At 39.9% G+C, this 24,623-nt stretch overlaps 7 protein-coding genes and 1 non-coding gene across 8 annotated transcripts; 6 read left to right on the forward strand and 2 right to left on the reverse strand.

Moving 5' to 3' along the window:
• Positions 1-539: 539 nt before the first annotated feature.
• ATC70_009136 (uncharacterized protein) lies at positions 540-2,271 on the forward strand (the record flags this gene model as incomplete). Its single annotated transcript, XM_064828374.1, has 5 exons — positions 540-564; positions 618-797; positions 871-1,306; positions 1,447-2,029; positions 2,092-2,271. The coding sequence occupies 5 exons, from the start codon at positions 540-542 to the stop codon at positions 2,269-2,271; spliced, it is 1,404 nt and encodes a 467-aa protein (XP_064685576.1).
• Positions 2,272-5,062: 2,791 nt separating this feature from the next.
• GPA1_4 (guanine nucleotide-binding protein subunit alpha) lies at positions 5,063-5,338 on the forward strand (the record flags this gene model as incomplete). The annotated part of the gene is made up of 1 exon (XM_064828375.1): positions 5,063-5,338. One exon carries the CDS (start codon positions 5,063-5,065, stop codon positions 5,336-5,338), a length of 276 nt encoding a protein of 91 aa, XP_064685577.1.
• Positions 5,339-7,237: 1,899 nt separating this feature from the next.
• rpc2 (DNA-directed RNA polymerase III complex subunit Rpc2) lies at positions 7,238-7,773 on the reverse strand (the record flags this gene model as incomplete). Its single annotated transcript, XM_064828376.1, has 2 exons — positions 7,238-7,475; positions 7,568-7,773. 2 exons carry the CDS (start codon positions 7,771-7,773, stop codon positions 7,238-7,240), a joined length of 444 nt encoding a protein of 147 aa, XP_064685578.1.
• Positions 7,774-9,206: 1,433 nt separating this feature from the next.
• ATC70_009139 (uncharacterized protein) lies at positions 9,207-10,769 on the forward strand (the record flags this gene model as incomplete). Its single annotated transcript, XM_064828377.1, has 1 exon — positions 9,207-10,769. One exon carries the CDS (start codon positions 9,207-9,209, stop codon positions 10,767-10,769), a length of 1,563 nt encoding a protein of 520 aa, XP_064685579.1.
• A 184-nt stretch (positions 10,770-10,953) lies between these two features.
• ATC70_009140 (uncharacterized protein) lies at positions 10,954-14,652 on the forward strand (the record flags this gene model as incomplete). The annotated part of the gene is made up of 1 exon (XM_064828378.1): positions 10,954-14,652. One exon carries the CDS (start codon positions 10,954-10,956, stop codon positions 14,650-14,652), a length of 3,699 nt encoding a protein of 1,232 aa, XP_064685580.1.
• Positions 14,653-15,670: 1,018 nt separating this feature from the next.
• On the forward strand, positions 15,671-17,029 carry ATC70_009141 (uncharacterized protein; the record flags this gene model as incomplete). Its single annotated transcript, XM_064828379.1, has 4 exons — positions 15,671-15,673; positions 15,735-15,742; positions 15,818-16,002; positions 16,062-17,029. 4 exons carry the CDS (start codon positions 15,671-15,673, stop codon positions 17,027-17,029), a joined length of 1,164 nt encoding a protein of 387 aa, XP_064685581.1.
• A 1,476-nt stretch (positions 17,030-18,505) lies between these two features.
• Positions 18,506-19,569, forward strand: ATC70_009142 (uncharacterized protein; the record flags this gene model as incomplete). Its single annotated transcript, XM_064828380.1, has 4 exons — positions 18,506-18,914; positions 18,970-19,048; positions 19,120-19,418; positions 19,472-19,569. 4 exons carry the CDS (start codon positions 18,506-18,508, stop codon positions 19,567-19,569), a joined length of 885 nt encoding a protein of 294 aa, XP_064685582.1.
• Positions 19,570-20,370: 801 nt separating this feature from the next.
• Positions 20,371-20,442, reverse strand: ATC70_009143. Its single transcript has one exon. It is a non-coding gene; the product is annotated as a tRNA-Ala (tRNA).
• Positions 20,443-24,623: the final 4,181 nt, after the last annotated feature.

Below are 24,623 nucleotides of genomic sequence, written 5' to 3' on the forward strand. Positions count from 1 at the left end.
ATTTCTTTTTTCTTAATTCTTATTCCCTTTCCTCTATTCTTGCCTTCTTTTTTTTTTATCCATTCCTTGAATCAAGTAAAATATAAAAAAGAAATTTAATCTTGAAAGAAGCGTGAAATTCTAGATAGGACAAGTCCGTCAAATCTGTTAAAGTGCTTCTCCAAAGAGGTCAGGCATCATATGCTGCCCATCTATACGAAACGTGCTATTTGATAGCTGATGATTGCGGACATTTTCCATACGGGCGCTCATGAATGATTAGCCATTGCATGCTCGCAATTAGCTTTTTGGATAAACCCATGATGGCAAATAGGAATTTCTTTTTCTGATTTTGACATGTAAACCAAGGTTACAGCAAGAATCAACCCGAGATCTCGTATTTAAACTTGATCCAAAGGCCAATTATATTTTTACATTTAAATTTTATGGTCTTATAAAAGAGGGTGAAAGATGGGTGATCCCCTCGCCCTTTCTTTCTCTTTTTTTTTTCTTTAGCGTCGTATTTATTTCTTATTTATTCTAAACACTATTTATTTTAAATGAGCAGCGACGTAGGAGCAACAGGTAATACATGACATGTCAACTATGATGTTAGCGTGTGGCTCACATTTAAGCAGTACCCCATTTCTACACTCGAGCTGAACTGGCTGATATTCATCAGGATGTCCTAGATAACAAATCGGATGCTAGAAAGCTAATCGTTGTCGAGAACAAGGTGTATGATATTACAGATTTTGTATTTGATCACCCCGGTGGTGAGCGAGTACTTTTGACTCAAGAGGGCAGAGATGCTACAGGTAAATAGTATAGCCCTGATTAAATTGATTGCTTGCTTTGCATGTTGTGTGTGTAACACCCTCTCTTATACAGATGTCTTTCATGAGATGCATCCTCCCTCTGCTTACGAGCTGCTAGCTAATTGCTACGTTGGTGATTGTGAGCCCAAGTTGCCTATTGATTCCAGCGATAAGAAGGCATTAAATTCTGCTGCGTTCGCTCAAGAAATTCGTGACCTCCGGGATAAACTAGAGAAACAAGGTTATTTTGACGCTAGCACTGGCTTCTACGTCTACAAAGTTTCAACCATCCTGCTTGTTTGCATTGCGGGTTTAGCTATCCTCAAGGTTTGGGGTAGAGATTCCACTGTAGCTGTCTTTATCGCTGCCTTTTTAGTGGGTCTCTTTTGGCAGCAATGCGGCTGGCTAGCTCATGATTATGCTCATTATCAAGTCATCAAGGATCCCAATGTCAATAATCTCTTTTTGGTTACTTTTGGTAACCTGGTCCAAGGCTTCTCTCTTTCATGGTGAGTGCGTTTAAAGATCTTATTGTTCTCATTGTTTTACAATCTGAAACTTTGTGGGTTTTTGGGTTGCCTGAAAACAACCCCAGCAAGAGCAATCTATTTAATTTCAACTAATAGCTTACTAACTGCTCCACTGATAGGTGGAAGAATAAGCACAATACTCATCATGCTAGCACCAATGTTTCTGGTGAAGATCCTGATATCGACACGGCTCCCATTTTGTTATGGGATGAATTTGCTGCTGCTAACTTCTATGGATCTTTAAAGGATAATGCCAGTGGATTTGACAGGTTCATTGCAGAACACATTTTGCCTTTTCAAACTCGTTACTACTTTTTCATCCTTGGCTTTGCTCGTACATCCTGGGCTATTCAGTCTATTATCTACTCTTTTAAGAACGAGACATTGAACAAATCAAAGCTCTTGTCCTGGTGTGAGCGTGTCTTTTTGATTGTCCATTGGATCTTCTTCACCTATTGCACTGTTGCTTGGATTGGCTCTCTCAGAAACATCGCCATGTTCTTTGTTGTTAGTCAGATTACTACCGGTTACTTGCTTGCTATCGTATTTGCCATGAACCATAACGGTATGCCTGTCTACAGCCCTGAAGAAGCAAACCATACCGAGTTTTATGAGTTACAATGCATCACTGGTCGCGATGTCAATTGCACTGTATTTGGGGATTGGATTATGGGTGGATTAAACTATCAAATTGAACACCACGTACGTATATAGCGTTGAAGATTTGACGTTTTCCTTGCATCAACTGATATATCACCTAATAGCTTTTCCCTGAGATGCCTCGACATCACTTATCCAAAGTAAAGTCCATGGTCAAGCCTATTGCGCAAAAGTATAATATCCCTTACCATGACACAACAGTTATTGGTGGTACCATTGAGGTCTTGCAAACCTTGGATTTTGTTCAAAAGATTTCGCAAAAATTTAGCAAAAAGATGCTCTAATTTGTATACATTTTACACCCTCTGCATTTTCTCTTCATTAAATTAATAAACTGCCATTTTCTTCAAGCTCTCATAGCTTGCATCCCCAAACCAGATGTCAAACAGCAGATCCACGACAGATTAAGGACAAGAAGGTAACAATTTACATTTCGTACTTCAAATCGCGGTCTACAACGGTTAAACTTTTTAATAAAGAAATGCGTAAACTAAAGCAAACAGAAGTAGCCATACTACGCTTCAGTACTTTCAGTTCAGAAGAAAGCCCTTCTTAATCATGAGTATTCACAATGGCATTGATGACTATCTGCCAGCCGCTGCCAAAACAGATTTAAAATTTCGATGTCTTCTTCTCGTCAAGATTGGACAAATTCTGATCAAAATCGACTTAATTGATTTATTTTATGTAATTCGACTCTATAAATTGTGATGATCCAGTAATTTACCCCTAAGCTTTCTTGGAGTGCTTTTCAAGACGCACCTAATAGTGCTGATTATGAGAGAGGTTTTGAATAAAGTTAATGAGCAACTTTAGAAAATATAAGATAGCTATTTTGACGAAAATATCGAGGTTTTGTATATGAAAGTCTCGTAAATAGACCTTCAGTGGCTGCCTTGGATTAAGAGAAACATTTTTGCCTGATATATGCCATAGTAGAAGTCTTCATTTTTGGGATGAAAAATGTGATCATTTGATTTTCGATGAAAACCATGAGGGGGTACCTCATGCTTTTTGGTCGATTTTTGGCCATGTTTTTTTTGGCCCAAAAAGTTGAGCAAAGGTGTCAGAAAGTAGCTGTTAGATGAGAGCAATTGTTTCATGTTATCCTGGCGGTCTAGAACAGCTTCTAGCGCGAGAAATCATGGCCGAAGTAGATCTAAGTTTTGCTGTTGTTTGCGTACTTTTGAGTAGTAAAAGGTGTTGCTATGATGCTGTGTGTCCGTATACGATTTATTCATATTGATATAGACGTGGAGCATTGTAGAAAAGCTGGATCCACAGTAACAGATCGTTTGTTTACAAAATCTCAGTGATGTTGGGGGCGCAAAGTAAAATTTCATTGTATATCAGTACGATACCATTCCTTTTGATAAAGTTTCAGCCCTTTTTACGTGTAAGAATCTGACCATGCTGCATATTTGTGTAGCAACGAGTAGTAAGCGTGCCAAGCTCTCGCTGTTTGTCTTTGAGCACATTTGCAAAGCATTTAGACAGCAATTAATTTAGCTTGTATGGCTTCTGAGACATAAACACCCAGAGGCTGCAATTCATACGTTATTTCCGCCATACTAAAATTGCATCTCGGTAGAATCAACTTTTCAGGGCTAAATTTTCTACTGATAGCAAGAATACGCCTTGCCAATGTGTCTCCGAACTATATTTTGGGGTCATCATCACTCTGACACAAAAGAGGCTGGAGAAATCACGCTTAAACAGGGTCATCGTAAGAAAGCCGCCAGTCTGGCCATGGCAAAAGATTGCTGGTGAACTGGATTTAGGAAACGATGACTTGGCTTGATACAAATTAAACATGGACCAACATGTAAACTGTTGTATTTTTCCTGAGATCCATGGCCAAGTCTATTGCCGAAGAGCTCAATATCCCTTCCATGACACCACACTTGGTGGTGGTACCATCGAACCCTCTCAAGCCTTAAATTTCGCTTAAAAGATCTTTTAAGTGTTCAGTGGAAATATATCCTCTGGTCTGTTGCCTTTATGTATTCGGCAACATTTGTACTCGTTGTACCTTTAAATGGTTAATCCGGACAAGGTACCCGCTGCAAGGGTGGGTAAAGATTTTCTGTCGGCTATCAATTGCTTGTATGGCAACTCCGGGTAGAACGAAAAAAATCTAGACACATTGCACAGAGCGAGGGCTATTAACATCCCCTCCTCCAAGCCAGCATATATTTAGTAATTCAATTTGATAATACTGCAATAAAAACAACTTGCCTATACTTTGGTTAATTGACACAATTTATTTATATATACAACAAATAAAGCTAATCAAGCAATGGCACTACATATGCAATCTAGATCAAACTATAAAGTTGCTGAACAGATCGTCGGCACTGGTGTTTTGTATCCAAATCTGTCGAGTCTATACATGCCTAGAAAATTATAAATTGCTGGAGGTATCTCTTATTTGCTAACTATATCGAATCAAAAGGGCAACGGTATACACCATTAATGCCTCCATACAGTTTTTTTTTACTATCGCATGTTTCGCATTTGGATCAGTAGATGTTCTCCGGAGCTATTTTTGACTCCATATAATGATAATGCAACGATGCTCACCAAGAGCATTGTATAATACAGATATATTTCTTCATTCAGTCAGGATCGAGAACAAATTGACCTTGCAATTCTATTTGGTCTGCAGTTAGAGACATGGTAGACATCAGCTGTGTGGGTTTTAGAGGTTGATAGTAATTGAACCTTCCTGATTTCTTTCTTTCTACCAGTGAATTCTGAAGTACATGTGAAATCCTTGTTTGTATGGAATTGGATTGGATATATTTTGTTTATTAACTGATTGCGGGCACACTTGATTACGGCATCGAGTACATAAATGCTTGGCTTTTGAGTGCCTATAGCTCTGGGCCTTGCAGATGTCAAAGGACGGAGCCCAATGTGCTGTGCGGGTACTCTTTCCCAAGATTACATCTGTCTGTCGTCTCACTCTCGGTTCGGATATTCTATAGAGATTTAATATAAATACCTCGTTGCTTGCCCCTCTTTTCGTTTCTCTCTCTCTCTCTCTCTCTCTCTTTTCCTCCATTCAAAATAATGCAACATCAACAACCAACATTTCGCGATCTTTTGATTCAACTTGTAAATACATTTAAACACTCCTTTGATTCCTCCAAAGTTGCCTGCGATCAGAAAACGGCAGACATGGCCAATGCAAAACTATCTCAATTCGAAAAGACCTATGTATCATTTCCCGAATTCGTAGACATTGGAGCAACATCAACTACTACTTCAAATGCTAATTCAGCTGCGACTGACAATACTCACCGCCATCAAGCATGGCTCCAACACAGCAGCACATTGACATGCTGATTCCTGCTACTTCTGCTGAAAGCTCTGTATATAATTTAATTTACTACATATTTTCCTTGTCTCTACACTCATATACCAATTTGTTTTTTTCTCAATAAATCCCCTTTGTAACATTTTTAAGCCTTTTTAAAAAAGCTTTTCCCCCGCTCAGGCCAATCATTCAGACACAAACAAAAGGACAAAAATTGTGCATGTTTGTCCGGAAATAGTTTGATATTAGCGCCTGTTTCATAAAAATGTTACTCGATCATAACGTAAGGCCAACTACAACATTTTGTTGGTTCTTTTTTCTTTTTCTTTTTTTTTTTTTTTTTTTTTTTTTTCTTACGGCAACATCGATGCAATTCTTACGTAGTGACCGTACGGAATGCTTGTCCGTCCTGAATTCTATTTTTCCCAACAGGTTTTCTTTCTTCCCCTCAGAAAAGGAGAGCAACAGAGAAGGTGCATTTCCAAAATGTGACAAAAAATTATATAACTTGCTTTTGGTGCAATGTACAGCTTATTCGCTATTTTTTTCAGGTTTAAAACCATTTCCCGATGAATATGGAATGAGCATTTCTCTGATGTCTCCGAATTAAACGTATATATTTGTTCAACAAAGACAAATGCCACCGACAAGCCAAGAAGGGAAGACGGGGGGGGGGGGGAGGAGGAGGAGGGAGCTGATCACGATTTGTTTATTTGTATTCAGGTCTTGAGATCCATCCGCTTGACAATTGTCCATATCCGAATTAGCCACAAACTACAGGGTGGCAGAAACCACATTCAAAACCAAGATACTTGAAATGACAACGCATTGTAGCCATTGATCTGTCTAAAGAGAGCGTTTCTGGATGCATATCGGAATTCTTGTTTGGGCAATTGTACCCAAACGATCAAGATACATCTGATATGCATTGTTGTCAGTGGTGAAATAGTGTAGATCAATATTTCAACTGAATATACTCAATCAAAAATGCCTCGCTCACTATTAGTGGGCCCACTGCGCAGTACTACATCGTAAACATCATTGCATCATGTACACACTAATCATCATTGCGAAAGCCACACATGATTATGTATGCTTATATAGATCCCGATGAATTTGATTAATTAAGCATGTTTCTCTGTCTGCTTATCTGACTCAATTGTGTGAATAGTTGCCGTTTTTACTTCTGTGATAAAACTTATTTTGATCTCATTATAAAGCGGCGATAAGGTACAAATGCGAATTGAGAATCAAAATGCCTAGAACTTCGCCAATATGGCTCCTTATAGACGCTCCCATTTCGTTCGCGATTGGTCATGTATGACTATAATACATCAAATTGTACTTGTTTGTGGAACGATCATGTTGGCTATTGAGACGCTCTAAAAACTAAATTAAATGGCTTGCGCTAAACGAGCCTAGTTTGCTCTAGCTAAATTGTGATGGCTGCTGGATCAGTATATGGTACTGATGTCAATTGAATTGCACCTGATGTGCAAATAGCATATCCATGGAACTGGATAGAATGAGGTATCACGATAAAAGCATGATGTTCATACTGCAGAATATAGTAGTACCGTGGAAAAAGTCAAATATAAAAACCATCCGACAAGACTGAGCCTGTTTTTAGGCCTGTCACTAAGCTTGAGGATTTCTGAATAGCTCAATTTCGTATGATACATAGCTGCTGATGTTATAAAGAAAGGTGCAAGTATGAACCTGTTGATCCAGTCTTTTCTGAAGTGTAAAAAGGTCTTTGTCCAGATAGAGTGCCTGACAACCAACCTTTAATTATACATTGCTTTTGAAAGTAATTAATGAAGCAACACTTTTCACTTGTGCTAATATCATACTCGCTCGTATGCATCTATTTTGTATTCCAATTAAGTTGTCCGTGATTAATCAGAGCTATGAAAGTCCACCTCCCCTTACGTATTTGACTTGGCTCTGCGTGCCATCAAGTCAGCGATTAGTTGATGACCTGTTAGTGACACCCAGCCTGAAGCTAATTCTTCTTTACGGCATTGAGTAACGGATTCATGGGCAACCCTATAGCTTGATTGATCGAACTTGTTCGAATCAGAGTATGGTACTACCGTAGCAGGTGTAGGAAGCTTTACGTACAAGGCCCCATTTATTGTTTTACCTCCTGAAATCTTGTTACACCTAAAACGGGTGCCACCCGTTGCTGTACCTGATCCATGTTGGGGATCTTGAACAATTCAGATGAGTTCAAATGGCTGTGACAGAGTGCTTACTTTCCACTGAGTGAATCAGTAGAGTAAAGGGCAAGTTGCTGATCTTGATCTGTTGTGTCTGGTTGTGATAAAGAAATACCAACGACAATGCTGATTTCAGCACCCATGGCTTTGGCTACACTGACACATAGAATATCTACGCAGCTGCCATCCATGAGCATGTTACCATGACCAACGAGAGATGATACTTGGCCGAACAAATACATGTATACTTTTATGTATTTCCAAGCATCACCAGATCTATGAACCTCCGCGCGAGAGTAGGTGTCATTCATCATCATTGCAAATAAGGGGAGCCAAGGATCTTCATTGTGGCTAACACTCGTGCATTTACAGATAGCTCTGTTGATAAAGTGGCCTAGTAGAGTAACATCAGACTTTATTCATGCTGGCAACGAAGCCGCATATCGGTATATCTAGTCAAGACCAGGTATGTTAGATCAAGCATCTATCTGGCCAACTACTTGCACGATTTGCGTAGGTTTTCGTTTTGACAACCGCTTCAGGTAAACTCACGCTTTAGACATAGCATTCACCAACCAAATTTCCAATGCTAGTGCCACCAGCAATGTCAATAGGTTCGCCTACTTCTTTAGTACATTAATAAACACTGATAGTCAATGCCGCCAAAGCTCCTCGCAATCTTCTGCCAGGTCTGTTATATCGACTTAACATTCACAGCTGAATAAAAACCCCGGGTAAATTCAGTTCTTGCTAGACTGACTGTGTTGCTGTAACATGGTGAGTCAGCGTTGGTGGACTGACTACTGGGCATAGGCTTTATTTGACGGTTTATCATTAAAATTAACAAGTTCCACAGTAGAGGTATACGATCCTTGATTTGGTTGCACAGATTAATTGGCTTGTTTGTTGTCTTGTTGCCGTTGAAAAAGCTTGACAATACTGAATGTATCAATTTCGGTCATTCGTTGCTCTTTCACGTTGAGATTCTACTACTAGGAGAGGTCGTGGCATGATGATGCGCTGGAACCCTTAATCGGTCCTGTGAGCCATTGTTAGAAAAATTCTAAATTTTTTTCTCGACGATTAGGTTTAATGTACTTTTGAGCATGATTTTGTTACACCAGATGCAAAGGGCCTTTCTGAATGGAGTAAGACTAGCAGTCGTTTTAACATCTATCAATAACGTCTCAAACCCACTTACTGAAGAGTCTTCATTTGCCTCGCCCACCAAAAAGACGCAAACTGTCTGTCGCATGCATGTCTTTGTCCAGAGATATCTCTCGCCACTATTCGCAACAAGGAGAGCAATAGCCGCAACTGTAATGGCACTGCTGATCAGGAAATTCAACCTTCAATCTTTTGTTATCATTGAGACCCGTTCATAAAAGACCTGTAAGTACCTATTTGAGTCTTCCACAATGCTCCACCTCTGTCTCAATCGAAACAGTTCACATACGAGCAGGTAACATACTTGCATTACCTTTTGCTACTCAAAAGTATACAAACTACAGCCAAATTTGCGCACATTCATGTAGTAATTTCTAGTGCTAGAAGCTGTTTTAGACCGCCAAAATAGCACCTAGTAATTTCTCTCGTCTAGCAGCTACCTCCTGACACCTTTGCTCAACTTTTTTGGGATCGTCGAAAACCCTCCAAAAACCATGAGGGGTACCTCATGGTCATGGCTCTTCCCGCTAAAAAACAGAAAACAGGTTCAACGACCGAAAGTAGCACCTCCAAGGCTACAAATACCGTTGTTGACGCATCATGGGCAAAGGTAACGAAGGGCATCAAGCATACAACGATGACCTTCAATCCAACGATCGTAAAGACACCCATCACACCTTCCACCGCCACCAGTGAATCGAATCAGTCTCTGATGACCGAGGACGCCACCGTCAGCAAAAGTGTGGAAATGGTTCGACCCTTCCTCAAGGGCATTGAAGACAACTCGGTGCTCATCGACATTACTGGTTTGCTTAATCAACAGCTCTTACGAGAGGCTCTGCAAGCATTCAACAAAGATGCTCATCTCAGAAAAGGCTACAACGATTATATCGGCAAAGTATCTCGCACTCGCAAGTATATGAATCGAGAGATCATGGAAACATGTTGGATCCACGACAGTCCTGGCCACATCGCAATCCTGCAGGGCTTCAATCTGACGGATGGGACCTTTGTCAAGGGTTTCCCCTCTCTTCCAGCTAATGATACTATAGTTAATGTTCGTTTAGACAGACTACCCATGGAGCCAGTTCCTGTCCTGAAATCTTTGATAAAGGATAGACTGTCACATTTTGGAGAAGTCTTGGACTATGGCATCTCCTTCACTCAGGGCGACTACGTCGGACAAGGCTATGCCACTCTGAACATCACCCCCAAGCCAGACGAACCAGCGTATGAAATCTTGGATCGAATTATCTACTTCAGATTGGATAATGGCACCAACCGTCAGGTCCTTCTCAAATGGCAAGATATGCCAGATTTTTGTCGTCTCTGTCAAAAACCGGATCATTGCAAAGCCGATTGTCCTGATGCCAAGAGGTACACGCAATGCTACAACTGCAATCAACATGGACATGTCAGTCGCAACTGCCCTAGACAGGATAACACTGACACCCCCAACAAGAAGCCCACTACGATCCCCAGGAAAGATCGCAAGGTACCTACTCCGATCATTCCCCGAGAGCCCAACCCTCCCATTGGCCCTAGAGTGGTAGTAGCCAAGACCCAGGAAACCACAGACACTGAGTCGGCCAAGAAGCAACAGCAACAGAACAAGCCTGAACCCACCAAGGAGGAGGAAGAGGGTACTGATGAGGACAACATGAATATTGATTCTCCCACTCCTCAACCCAAAAGTAACAATGATGACGTTACACCAAATGCAGATGCTGCGAGCGCACAGACATCTGCCAACAACACGCAAACATTGACATCATTCAATGCAGCTGAATCAACTCTGAATGGACAAGAGCTGATCAAGCAATTTATGCCTGATGACAGTATGAAGGAGCCTCTCATTCAGGAACGACCAGATCTGGAAGATGGCAGAGATGGCAAAAAGCTCAGAACGGAGCAGGAACAGCGCGCCAATCTCACCAGGCGCTTCACCAGAGGCAGTGCAGCCAGCAAATTCAACACTGTCACCGACAAGGGCGGCAAAGGAGCTTCAGACGACTCCCAAGGGCAGGAAACATCAGAAACTGCTCAGTCCAACCCTCAACACTTAGAATAATATGATGATTAGAGCACCTAATCATCGATTGCGGATTGCGACTCTCAACTGTCGTGGTCTGACACACAAAAACATAAAAAACGCAGAAAAAAAATTCATAAAATACCTCAAAACATCAGACATTGATATTCTTGCCATCCAGGAATCTCATGCTGACAAAAAAGATACTCAAGACACTTTAGATATGCAGTTTTCCAGCAAGTCCAGCACCTACACCAAACATTGCGGAATCATATCACTTAACAACAGATACATTATTACACCCATTGACACTGGCATCGATGGTAGATTTATACTAGCACACGTACATTATGCGACGGAAGAGGAACCAAACTCCTCCAACTCCATAGCCACAATACTCAACATATACGGAAAAGCAGCATCAAGAAAAGACAACGTGGAATTCTACACGGAATTGATGCAACACAGATTTTTGATACACAAGATTACAACTATTCAGAACAACATGATTATTTTGGGAGATTTCAACTACAAATATGAGTCTCGCCGATCTAATGGAACAGTCGAAGCAACTACAGTCGAATGGACAGCCTTATTGGAGGAATATTTCATCGATTGCTTTTGGGAAAACAAGAGCGCCACTTTTCATGGATCCAACAATCTCCATTACATCTTGGACTACATCTTCTGCAACAACACTTCCTATGGAACAGTTACAGAATGTACCCAGGAGTTTATGAACCCGACATGGACAGATCATGAAATGCTGGTCATTACTTTACAACTGCAAAAGGATGCAACACAGGGGCCTGGCGCCTACAAATGCAATCCCTTTTTGGCCAACAACCACAAGTTTCGTCGTGAATTGGTGATCTTCTTGCAAGGTCTACAGCCGCAAGTTGAGCTCAAGACAGCCACCCAATCCCCTCAAGAGATCTGGGACTGGATCAAAGACGAGTTTAAGGAGCATGTCCGACAATTCCAACTGGAAGAAGTCAACTGGCGTAGAAAGGCACTGAAGACGTTACAAGCAAAACGGAATCGGTGTATGCGAGCAAAGAAGAACCGGGGACTGATATTTCAAGGGCTAGACACCATCAACCAACAAATTGGTGCGTTACAAGACTCTATCGCCGAAATTGAAGTCCTCAAATTAGGGAAGTATTGGAGAGAAAATGGAGAGAAAAATGCTGGGTTCTTGAAGAAACTCACCGTATCTAGACAGAATCAACGTCAATTGAAACAACTGAGGCATCCAGTTACTCAAGAATTGCATTCTGATCAAGGTACTATGAGCGAGATCGCTGGCAGCTTTTACACGAATTTGTACACACCAACTCCACCCGATGCCAGATCAATGCGGCTATTGTTGGATCAAATCACACCTGACATGCAACTTGACGGTGAACAGCAATCACTCCTCGAACTACCAGTAGAGCTAGATGATTTGTTGTTTGAATGTAAAAGATCGCCTAAATTTGCGTCTCCCGGCAGCGATGGCATCCCTTACCAACTCCTCCGGCTGATTCTCAAGTTCCCACCCCTCCACTCTCTCATCACCACGGTCTACAATGATGCCCTCACCAAAGGCATATTTCCTGCGTCTTGGAACGTCTCCCTCATGACAATCCTCTACAAGAAAAATGACCCCAATGACATGGCAAATTATAGACCTATCTCCCTCTGCAACACTGACTACAAACTCTTGACACGTTTGCTTAATCATCGAATGATGGAAGTCGCTAAGCAACTGATCAACGAGAACCAAGCGGGATTCGTACCTGGGCGGTTCATTGCCCAAAACGCTCTGCGGTGTCAGGTCATAATGGAAGATGCTGAACGAACCATGAACTTGGCCAAGAAGAACAATGTGATACACCAAATGCCCAAAGCAATTGGCCTTAGTCTTGATCAGGAAAAAGCGTACGATCGAGTTAACCTCTCGTACCTTCAAACAGCACTCATTACTTATGGCTTCCCTGCTAATCTTGTCCGCTGCATCATCAACATGATGGGCCAAAATCTCTTGCGCATCAATGTGAATGGTTACTTTACTGATGATATTCCCAAGCTGCGAGGCTTAAAGCAAGGTGACCCCATTTCCTCTATTTTGTACAATTTGGCTATTGAACCCTTTCTGCGGTCTATTCTCAATGATCCATTATACCACGGCTATCAAATGCAGTATGCAACTGACCATCCCAACTATAATGCTAATGACCCTTTAGTTCATGTGTCAAAAATCCTATGTTACGCTGACGATGCTTTTGTATTTGTTCAAGACCTTCCTGATCTGGCAAGACTCGAGTACCACTTAGATGTCTATTGCAATGCAACCAATGCCAAGATTAACTACAACAAGGTCGAAGCTATCTCGCTCTCTGGTCAAAACACATGGTCATATTGGCAAGCACGACTCTCGGAAATGAATATCACAAAATTCACATCCAACAAGGATTCCAATCCAGTGATCTATCTCGGGTTTCCTCTGCTGCAATCGGTTCAACAACGTGAAGTATTTATCGGTGGTCTTGTCGACAATCTCCGGACAGCTACCAAAATCCACAGTGTAAGAAGTCTCTCCGTCGTTGGCAAAGCTACAGTGCTCAACAGTTTGATTTTGTCCAAATGCTGGTATGTACTACGAGTAACTCCGTTTGCTCAAAGTAATGTCCAAGCTATCCAGTCCATTTGCACCAAGTTTCTACGAAAAGGCATCTTTCCTGTTATCCCCTGGGCCACATGGACCAAGCCGAAGCCATTAGGTGGATTAGGTGTTCTGGATGTTGCTCTGCAACAATCAGCCCTATACTTTCGTTGGGTTCAACCGCTCCTCCATCCCTCTGACTCGCCCCACATCCTAGATCTCATGCTGGTCATGCTAGTGAATAAGCAAAATCAGAGTGCGCATGTGCAGGTTCCGTTGCTCTTTCCCCTCACACGAACCACTGGTCTCACCAAACAACGCACCAACACGGTAACAATGATCTACAAATCAGTTGACCGCCTCAAACGCATCAATGAACCAGTTCACCTCAATATTGCTACCGCCTCAATCCTACCTGTCAAAGCCATTCTGCAGCCGTCTGCCACTGTCTCCAAAATGCCGATTAGGGCCACTCAGTTGCAAGTAAAGGATCTTTATCAACCCAATCCTGACCAACCTCTGCAACTCGAAGCACGAAAAGCACCAACCATCCCAGCTGACATTCGACGCGCTTGCAAGAAAATCCTGAAGCAAATCAACGAGAACAAAGTACATATCCAGCCGTACTTTAGCCTCATGCTACAACCCCCTCAGGGTGGCACCAACCGCACAACCGACATCTCCTTCAAACCGTTTATTGACTCCTATGATTTCAACAGCCAGCAAGGCCTCACTCGACAGATTTCAACCAGAACATTCCGCACAGCATGCATCGAGGCTCACACCTCCAGCATTGCCAGGTCCAACTGGAATTTCTTCTGGTCTCTGTCCCTGAACCTTGTCCACCGTAATGTCATCTATCGCTTCCTCACCCACACCATCCCGACCAAACGCCTGCTACACTACTTTGAGATAGCTGAGTCACCTCTCTGCCCGATCTGTGGTAACGAAGAAAATGCTGTACACTTGCTTTTCCTCTGTTCCAGTAAGGCATCCATCTGGAAAGCTATCATCTTTGAATTCTTGTGGCCAACCGTTTCGATTGGTGATATTATCCAAGCCTGTTCCTCTCTTGACTTTGAAAACATCAAGTATGTCTCCAAATCATACACCACTGCTCACATGGTCGTACTGGTAACACTTGGCAACATTTGGCGAGCTCAAGTTCGTATGATCTTTCACTCGACTCCATTTATATGGATCGATGTGGTCCAGCAGATCAAGAACGAGCTCCTTCAACTACATGCCCAAACTGAAATTCACAAGCAATTGTAATTCTCTAATCACAATTGTCATCTATCATCTGTTCCTGTCATCTATCGCTTTATCCTAAATACAATTGAATATCATATCAATTGCGCCCGCCTCTTGGTAGTGCCCTAGGGACCTACTTACACGGAGCAATCAATAAAAACAATTTAAAAAAAAAAAAAAAGTACCTCATGGTTTCTACCAAAAATTAAGCGATCGCATTTTTGACCCAGAAAATGAACATTCTTACTATGGCATATATTGATTCAAAATGTTTCTATCGTTTCGAAGCAACCCTTGAAACTTTGTTTGAGAGACTTTTATATGCAGAATTTCAACAATTTCGTCAAAAACATCATGTAGTATTCTTGCAATTTGCTCGATGAATTAATTCATAACATTGGTTTTACTTGGTACCATTGGATGCGCCTTGAACAGTACTCTAATAAAGTATAGTGGCGTATGGGATGATCATCAAAGCTTATATAGTCGAATCATGCAAAATAGATCAATCAAGTCGCAATTTGTCAAGAATCAACGAATCGGGACAAAATGTTACGCGCTGATTAAACCGATTTTGGCTGGCAAACTTGATTATTTTGTGGCAAAATGAGTGCCTTCAACTGAAGTTTTTGAATCTGATAGAAGGAAGGGATTTCGAGTCAAAGGATGCTTTAGCATGTCTAAAATACCTTCTTTTTGCTGTTTTTCTTCTACTTTTTATATACAAAATATAAATATTGCATTCCAAATTCGAAGTCTATTACGAGTTATAAATGAGTACCCTATTCAAAATAATCAAGCTAAACTGGCCATCGCAGACAGCTAGCTTTTGGTGCGAGTTTTGGAGTTCCTCAGCTGCCAAAGTGCAAATCTGCTACGACGGGAATGGCATTTAGTCAGTGCGTAATTCAAATGTTGGCCTGTCCTGCCTGAAACCCTAAATACACACAAATTAGCCTCTTACATTCGCTTCCTAAATGCAAACAATGGCCGCCCATCCGTCAAATCTTCCTTTTACATCCATCCAACATAAGATAAAATGGTAAATAGCATGCATCCATCAGTGGGTATAGCAGAATACTAATGAAATCATTTATATATAGTCTCACAGGTGCGTTTTTTTTGGATAGATTCATCAAAATATCGAAACATTGATCAACTAACATGGATGATGAAAATCATATAGAAAGTTTGAAGCCCCTCGTCATGGTCATTTAGGTTTCGGTCCTCGTAAGAGAACCAGATCTCACCGTGGTCGCGTCAAGGCCTACCCCAAGGATGACTCCAAGCTTCCTGTTCACTTGACCGCCTTCATGGGTTATAAGGCTGGTATGACCCACATTGTCCGTGATCTTGAACGTCCTGGTTCCAGTAAGTTGGATTAGCCGTGTGAGCTAAACATTGTGTCTAATACATTTGCGATTGAACAGAGATGCACAAGAAGGAAATCGTTGAAGCTGTTACTATCATCGAATCTCCTCCCATGGTTGTTGTTGGTGTTGTTGGTTACGTTGAGACTCCCCGTGGTCTCCGTTCCTTGACCACCGTTTGGGCCGAACATCTCTCTGAAGAGGCCAAGCGTCGTTTCTACAAGAACTGGTACCGTTCCAAGAAGAAGGCCTTCACCAAGTATGCCCAAAAGTATGCTGACAATGGTAAGGATGTTGCTCGTGAGGCTGAGCGTATCAAGAAGTACTGTTCCGTTGTCCGCGTCATTGCCCACACTCAAATCTCAAAGGCCAAGCTCCATCAACGCAAGGCTCACCTTATGGAAATTCAATTGAACGGTGGCTCCATTGCTGATAAGGTTGAATGGGCTCGCAGCCATTTCGAGAAGGAAGTTACTGTTGGTTCTGTCTTTGAGCAAGATGAGATGATTGATATCATTGCTACTACAAAGGGTCATGGTTTCGAAGGTGTTACTGCTCGTTGGGGTACCAAGAAGTTGCCTCGTAAGACTCATCGTGGTCTCCGTAAGGTTGCTTGTATTGGTGCCTGGCATCCTAGCAGAGTCATGTACTCTGTTGCTCGTGCTGGTCAACGTGGTTACCATCGTCGTACTGAAATCAACAAGAAGATTTACCGTATTGCCACTGGCTCTGATGCCAAGTCTGGTACAACTGACTACGATTTGACTGAGAAGCCCATCACTCCTATGGGTGGTTTCCCCCACTATGGTGTTGTCAACGACGACTTCGTTATGATCAAGGGTTGTTGTGCTGGTTCCAAGAAGCGTGTCATCACTCTTCGTAAGTCCCTCACTGTCCACACCAAGCGTTCTGCTTTGGAAAAGGTCAATGTCAAATTCATCGATACCTCTTCCAAGTTTGGTCATGGTCGCTTCCAAACTCCTGCCGAGAAGCACCAATTCATGGGTACTCTCAAGAAGGATCTCTAACTATCTTGCTTGCCATAGTTTCCCTTTTTCTTTTTAACTTTGCTCAGATTAGATCATTATAAATAAAACAGTCCCCATTTTGATTTGCCCACTGTTAAGTAACACACTTTTTTTTTGGTTGGAGAATGTAGGAATAGAGGAAGAAATGTTGCTGCTTGATTGAATATAAGAAGAGTGGCTAATGAAGTGTGATAGATCTAGGAATCAGGTGTTTCAGCATAGCTTGTCATTGATTGGATTGAGACTCTCTGATGCTGTTGGCGTCAAAAGCGGATGTTGGCTCTTGTGAAATAGTCTCTTGCCACAGCTTCTCAATTACATTGAAACCGATAATGGTGGAGATATTGTTTGTCAGTTTCTGAAAGGATGGCAGCTGTGTCGTGTACTGATTTACACAAACTATTTTTTGATATGATTCTTCCATAACAGAGTACATACCTTATTACAGTATGATTCTTCCTTTTGTAGCATTTAAAAATATCCGTCAACTTATAGACAACATCTTCAATACACTTGCATCTTATAATTTACCCAGATGCAAACATGAGTTCAAGTGGTTAAAACTGACGGCAATAAACTGTGCACATGTGAAATAGCTGATACTCTATAAGATGAAGCCGTCAATTACATTGCAATCCTAGTACAGAAAAATGGTTATTTTAGTGATTGTTGGTATCACGCTCTTTTTGAATGAATTTCGATATAACATCATGGCTTTCCATTTATCCTACATGGCCACTGAAGACTAATTATGTTGCATAGAGTGTACAAGTAGTAGTATTTCATTATTTAATATACAAAAGCGTGTTCCTGTACCTGTTTTTGTGTCTTTCTGAGATCAAAAATCACATACATTCTGTGTATGTACCACTCTCGTTACTGCTGCATCACTTTTTTAAGCTAATTCCAGCAGGTCGTATTCTGTTTTTGATCCAATAAGTTGGCCTTATAACAGCACTAGCTTGGTACATTCAAGACTTAGCTCCAGAAGCTATCCGTTTGATAGGAATAGGAGGTTAATTACAATGGTACATGGCTTCTATTCATATAGTTACGTTTTACGCTATCCAGAAATGGTGGATGTACACTTATGAAGTGTTGACATTAGCTCCAACATCTTGTTTGAAGTGAGATTGCTTCATTAAACTGTATTGTACAACAATTAGTTCGGAGTTGCGCATATTTGGTAGATTACAGTTTATTCCATAATTGAATTAAATGCTCATTAAAGATGCGTAAATGTGCTACATTTCGACATTGGACAACAAATCATTAAAAAATATAAAAGCTAAGAGACCAACTATTGTCTTTCCCTTTTTATTTCCTTTTTCAATTATATATTTCTTCTTCTACTATCGCTTTACTTCTTTTTAATCTTGCAACATACGAGAAAAAAAAGCAGTGGTCCCTTTCCATTCATTAATTCAGTGAAACATCAACACACAGAAGCAGAAAAATATACAATATCAGCCCAATATGCTCAAATCTAACTATCTAATCTTACTTATCGTCGCTCTGATGTGCATGTTCTCAAACATCGAGGCTGGCAAAACAAAGACTTGGAAATTTTACAACTGGAACCGATACAATGGTAAAGCAACCGTTGGTAAAGGCAGCAACTGGGATAGCGCCTGGGGAATTCCTGAGCACGGCGGATGGCTCTGGTTCTGGAAGAATGCTGACAAGTTGAAGAACATTTCCTACAAGAGTGGCAAGAAGGATTATGTTCTCCGTGTCACCTACCCTAAAGGCTCTAGAAATCCTGAAGCTAACCCCATCGGCGGTCTTGGGTTCAAGGCTGAACCTCTCGCCATTGATAACACAGTAAAGACAGTCGAGTTCCAATACAGTGTCTACTTCCCTAAGGGATTCAACTTTGTTAGAGGTATGTAATTGACATTTGCAATTAAAATCACGTTGATTTAACATCCAGTAAATAGGCGGTAAACTCCCTGGTCTCTATGGTGGTCATGGTGATTGTACTGGCGGTATTGATTCCAACAAGTGCTTCACTACAAGGTGCGTACATGAAATGTGAAATGTTGTACGAATATTAATCATTTTACACTTTTTTCTTTGTAACCATATAGAGTCATGTGGCGTGACGAAGGTGAAGGTGAAATCTATGCCTATTTGCCATCTTCCAAACAAAGATCCAATCTCTGTGACAATAAGGTCAATATCTGTAATCCTGACTATGGTTACAGCTTAGGCCGTGGTACATTCAAGTTCAAGACTGGCAAGTGGGTCACTGTGCGTCAAGTACTTACTATCAATACTGTTGGAAAGCAAGATGGCCAGCTTTCTCTTTACGTTGACGGAAAGCGTGCTATGACTCAAACCAAGCTTGTCTTTCGTACAAACAGCACTGGGCGTGTCGCAGGCATCAGTAGGTTCATAATACAAATCAGTCGACTACAAGTTTCTAACTACCTTTACTAGTGTTCCATACTTTCTTTGGTGGTTCTGATAAGACCTGGAAGACTCCCAAGACACAGTACTCTTACTTTAAGAACTTTAGCCTCAAGACCATTTCTTAAACAATATTTAAAATTCCTTTCCTACGTCTTTAAACTATACTCGCATCAATTTTCTTCATTGAAAAAACATGTGGCTGTATACCCTCGTTCATTACCCTTCCTCCTTCCTTCTCCATTTTTTTTTTCTCGTTGATGATAGATACGGTCATAAACTTAATTTGAATCAGCATATCTGAATTGATCTACTAGAAGAATTGACATGTCGTTTAAAGTTCCATTACGATATAAATTTCTTGATCTGGTTTAGATCTACTCTAATCCTTGTACTATCTGAACATTCCATCAGCTTGATAAACCTTGTTTTATCTTTGTATCTTTCAAATGATGAGTAGAATCCAGAAATCATACATATTAATTTATTGCTACCAAAAAAAAAAAAAAAAAATTATTGCCGAGAAGAAAAGAACTTTGAGAACAAGAATCTTTAATAAATTATTTCCTTCATTTAGCTGATAATGTGATGTGTAGCTACTTCATTTATATACAATAGTTGAAAGAAAGTCCCCAAGTATCCAGCTCGTCGTACCTATTAGACGCTTGATATATGTATCTTGCAGGTGTGATGCAATTAATAGAGAAAGCATTTCACTTGGAGTATAGAATATAACGACCGAATAAAACTTTTCACCTATGTATTGTGAGGCTTCAATTAATTTGGTATTTAAAATTTTTGAAAAAAAACATTTGCATAATTACTATTGATTCTGAAAGCGAAGGCTTTCAAAATCAAATATAAGATCATCACCAAACTAACAGGTAGGAGCAAATAGATTTTTAAACTCCGCTAAGCAAAAGATAAAATGGAGAAAGCAAGGTTTGAACTCGCGACCTTTTCTATGCGAAAGAAATGTGATACCACTACACCATTTCCCCAGACTAAACACCAAAAGTTTACTACTCAAATATAGTCAAACAATTTTTTTATTTTTTATTTTTTATTTTTTATTTTTTATTTTATTTTTGCTACTTTCTTGTCCAGTTTATAGTTTGTTTGATAATTTTAGATCTTACGGATAATAAAAGCTTCTCTGTTGCCGGCAATATACTTTGATTGCTAAAGCATTTTAATTCACTTAGGAAATTGCACTCTCTCAAATGAAAACATCGATGTGCTCATGGAAATTGTTATATCAAATGTTATAGCAAGGTCTCACACTAAAGGTTTTAGGCTATTCTTAGGTCCTTTGGTTAAATCATGCTAATCATGATTTACAAATCAATTGTTGGGTAGATAGTAAACCTATTTGTATTATAGTTCATCATCATGCTGTAAACCCTAGCATAATGAAAAAGTATATAAATGCATTCTTGGGATGCATTCTCAATAAAAGTGTAATTCTTTGGCAGATTCAATTTTACATTGTATTTTGACATAACAAGAATAACGAAGTTCCCAAAAGAGCACACCAATGTTCTGTGAGAACATCAGTTGAGCCATACTGCCGGGAAGGCGCATCTGGTACTTCAAACCTTTACATTATAATGGGTATAACGTAGACCTATTGAATTGTTTTTGCATTGTGCGGATCTGATGAGTATATGTCGAAATACGGCCAAAAAAGGGTATCATGCAAAATCATGGATTTTTCTTCAAAATCTGCCTGTGATAGCAAGCAAAAAATCTGGTGATGATTTTTTGGTCAGGACAATATTTTTAATATTTCATGATAGAGTCATGCCAGAGCTTCAAGCAATAGCTCATTCGATAGGAAATTTTTTGGTCCACAATTTTTAGTAATGTTTAACAAAATGTTTTGATGACAGATAGTGATTGTGATGAATTCGTAATAATAAGTCGATGATAACAATCAGTTGTCAACTGTATCTAAAACGAAAGCAAAAAGCTTCTTTATTACAGGGCATCTAGCTTGCTTAAATATGGTAGATCCCTGGTCAATGACTACTACGTTGAGATGGTATATGAATAGTAGCAGGCCACTGGGGCCTTATGGATTATTGGTATAGCTTGTTGAGAGGCCACCTAAGTCGATATGTTTCATGTAGTGTAGGTGGATCTCGATGTCTTGACATTGGGGAGATTGAATGTATTGTAGCTTCTGAGGCACCTGTGCACACACAATTGACTGGACTTGTACACATAGATGTGATGTGATACGATAAACATCATCTATGCTGCTACACTGTAAAAGGTGGCTTGAGGAGAAAGTGAATGTAGCCTAAGATGCATGCTTGTATGCAACAGATTGATCTTTAGAAAACAGTCAAAAAATCGCAAAAACAATCGTATCAAATATCAGTTGAACAACATCCACCAGACACTTGATATGGATACCATTGTATTTACCTTTGTATTCTCTACAAGCTTCATATATGTTTGAAGGGGTGATTACTATCAAGGAGCGCGTAATTTTAAGGTCGATAGATTTCAGAATCCTATGGATCATCATTCAGAACGATATAAATTGAATATCCGTTGAGCTTTCGCATGTGTACACCACACATGTACGCATTTGACCAAGCATTTTAAGAATTGGAGCGTACGAAAAGGACCATTTTTGTTTTTGGTACAGGTCATCTCTGAGAGGCAAATGTATTATACGTTGTATAATACAGGATGTAATGAAATAGTCACTTAAACGTAGCTTGATTGAAAACCGGAACCCATCAAATATCATTCATTCTGAAGTGAACTACACTAGATTCCCATCATAAACAAGGCCCAAAATAAATGCCATCTCAATCAAACCATGCTACCATCAGCAGATAAGCATGCATAATAATAGTATTAGCATGATGATAGCCAGGGTTAAATGAGAGATGACAGATACTAAAGTAAATGTCAAGGGTATTGTAATGTGTTGTAACATAAATATACCTAAAAAGGATACAGGCTCAACAATAAAGAGCTATTCTTTACGCATGATTCAAAAACCATATATTGAAATACCGTTCTTGATCCATCAGATCAACAACTAAATGGCCCAACAAAAATATATAAAGTAATGGAATCACTGGCAACTACTAAACTGCTGCCAGATAAGAGATATAAACCAAATAATATAAATAGAGACGTAGAATATACATTTTATTGCACATTATCCTAATTTCGAATAAAGAAGGATTTTAACAGTATTCTACCTGCTTTTTCTAACCCCTTTTTTTTACTGCACATTCAAATTCATGCTATCTATTTGAATACTCTACCAATGAAACGCTCAAATATGCATCAAAATACCATTTAAACATACTAAAGTAAAGATGCACGCTTATCTCGCACATGGTGTGAATGAACCACTCCTGATCACAGTGTATTCGATCACACCCATGATGGTCGTAATAAGAGATGTTATCTTTATCCAAATAAAATCAAATCAATAACAAGCATATACACATATGACAACTATGCCCTGATGCCATAATTGCGCAATACTCCAGATGAACGGTTCTAAACTTTAATAACAAACATCACGCCTTAAACTGTCGAGATTACATTAAATCATGCTAAGACGATAGCTTATCCAATCCCATCAAGATTACTCAAATTGATCTTTATGACCAGTGCTCTTGCATTGATTACCACTTTAAATCACACATCAACAACATTTGTCAGATATCGCAATAGCAGCACCTATTGCTTTCTGTTACCACTAATCCTACGAGCTAGTGGCAAATGTATAAATACTCTTCTTTTTTTTACTCAATTCCAGCATCTTCAATTCATTTTATACACAGTGGATTTCTACTGTATTTTACTATTGCTATATTTTTTTTTGTGAAATCGATTAAGTCTGATCCCACTGCAATGTATGAAAAGTTATATAGGTACTGCACTATACGCTAGGTACCAGTTCATCCCAGTACCAAATGCCTGTCAAATATGCGTCCTTCATCATTTATTTGCAACATATTTCAATTTCATGGGTTACTATCTGTTGCCTGATATCAAATGTTGGATATATTACTGTACAAAAGCCTTTCCAATATTAAGGTTTGGGCAATGCAAAACCAAGCTTTGAAATACTAATACTAGAGCTCTGAAAATAGCAAGCTGCTACTATAGCAAAATCTTGCGAAAAAAAAAGAGACAATGTAGTTACATTTTACATTGAATGGTAGGTTGTTGTTCAGAAACGGATGATATTTGAAACAAAACAATTCATAAAAAGATCGTATTTGGGACGCTCTTCCTTGAACAACGGTCAGCTCTACCGGCTTCTTCACTAATTGAAGTTTGTACCCCTTTGTTCTACAAAATGAGACCTCGTATGGACATCTACAATGATGCTTCCTTGTAAAGATTAAGGGTTCAACTCTCAAATTGAAGTTTACAGTGACATAAACACGTTTTCTTGGATAACAACATGAAAGCACCTATGTGGTGCCCAGTTCTATGAAATAAATATAGCGCTTGGTATGATTAATAGCAATGCAGAAAAAGTATTTTATATGCGCCACTGTAGCAAAAGGTAACCTTGAACGATCGTTTTTCGACAATTTGGCAGGGGCTGGCCTGCTGGATGTTGTAAGTCTATGAGACCTGATGCTAATAAGGCTTCTAGTAGAACCTCAAACGATACGTAATTCTTAAGTTTACGTATTGAGTATTGCTACAGGTAAGTTGGTGCAGCGGATTTTGTACATCTGCCCTTTGAAAGCCCTAAAAATATCCGAAAAGCAGGGTTCTCTGAATAGAAACTGAGGGATAATCATCAAGAGTGGTACCGTTCGACGGGCCTCTCAAATCTATACATACTAGTTATGGTATTGCAGTCAATACTGCTTGATTATGTTATGCTTTCTTATCGTTAAGCTAGAGACTCATTGGTAATAAAGAAGGAATGAAAACACAAACTTAAATATTTTTTTGCAATAGACCGCATATTCAGCAGCACCCTGTATTGTCATTTTGAGTTTACGGTACATCCTCACATCATATCTAGAGCAGCCATTTGCCTGAAATGTTCCTCAATACTTACGTATAGTATCAGAGAACAGCGCATCTTTCATCTTCCTCACTTCATCCGTAATTTCATTTCAAACTAGTCGATTGTTGTAAATCACAAATTTTGCTACTACGACATGATGATAATCTC

The sequence above is a fragment of the Mucor velutinosus genome (assembly GCF_035048745.1).
Source record: "Mucor velutinosus strain NIH1002 chromosome Unknown tig00001563, whole genome shotgun sequence".
In the NCBI taxonomy this organism is placed as follows: domain Eukaryota; kingdom Fungi; phylum Mucoromycota; class Mucoromycetes; order Mucorales; family Mucoraceae; genus Mucor; species Mucor velutinosus.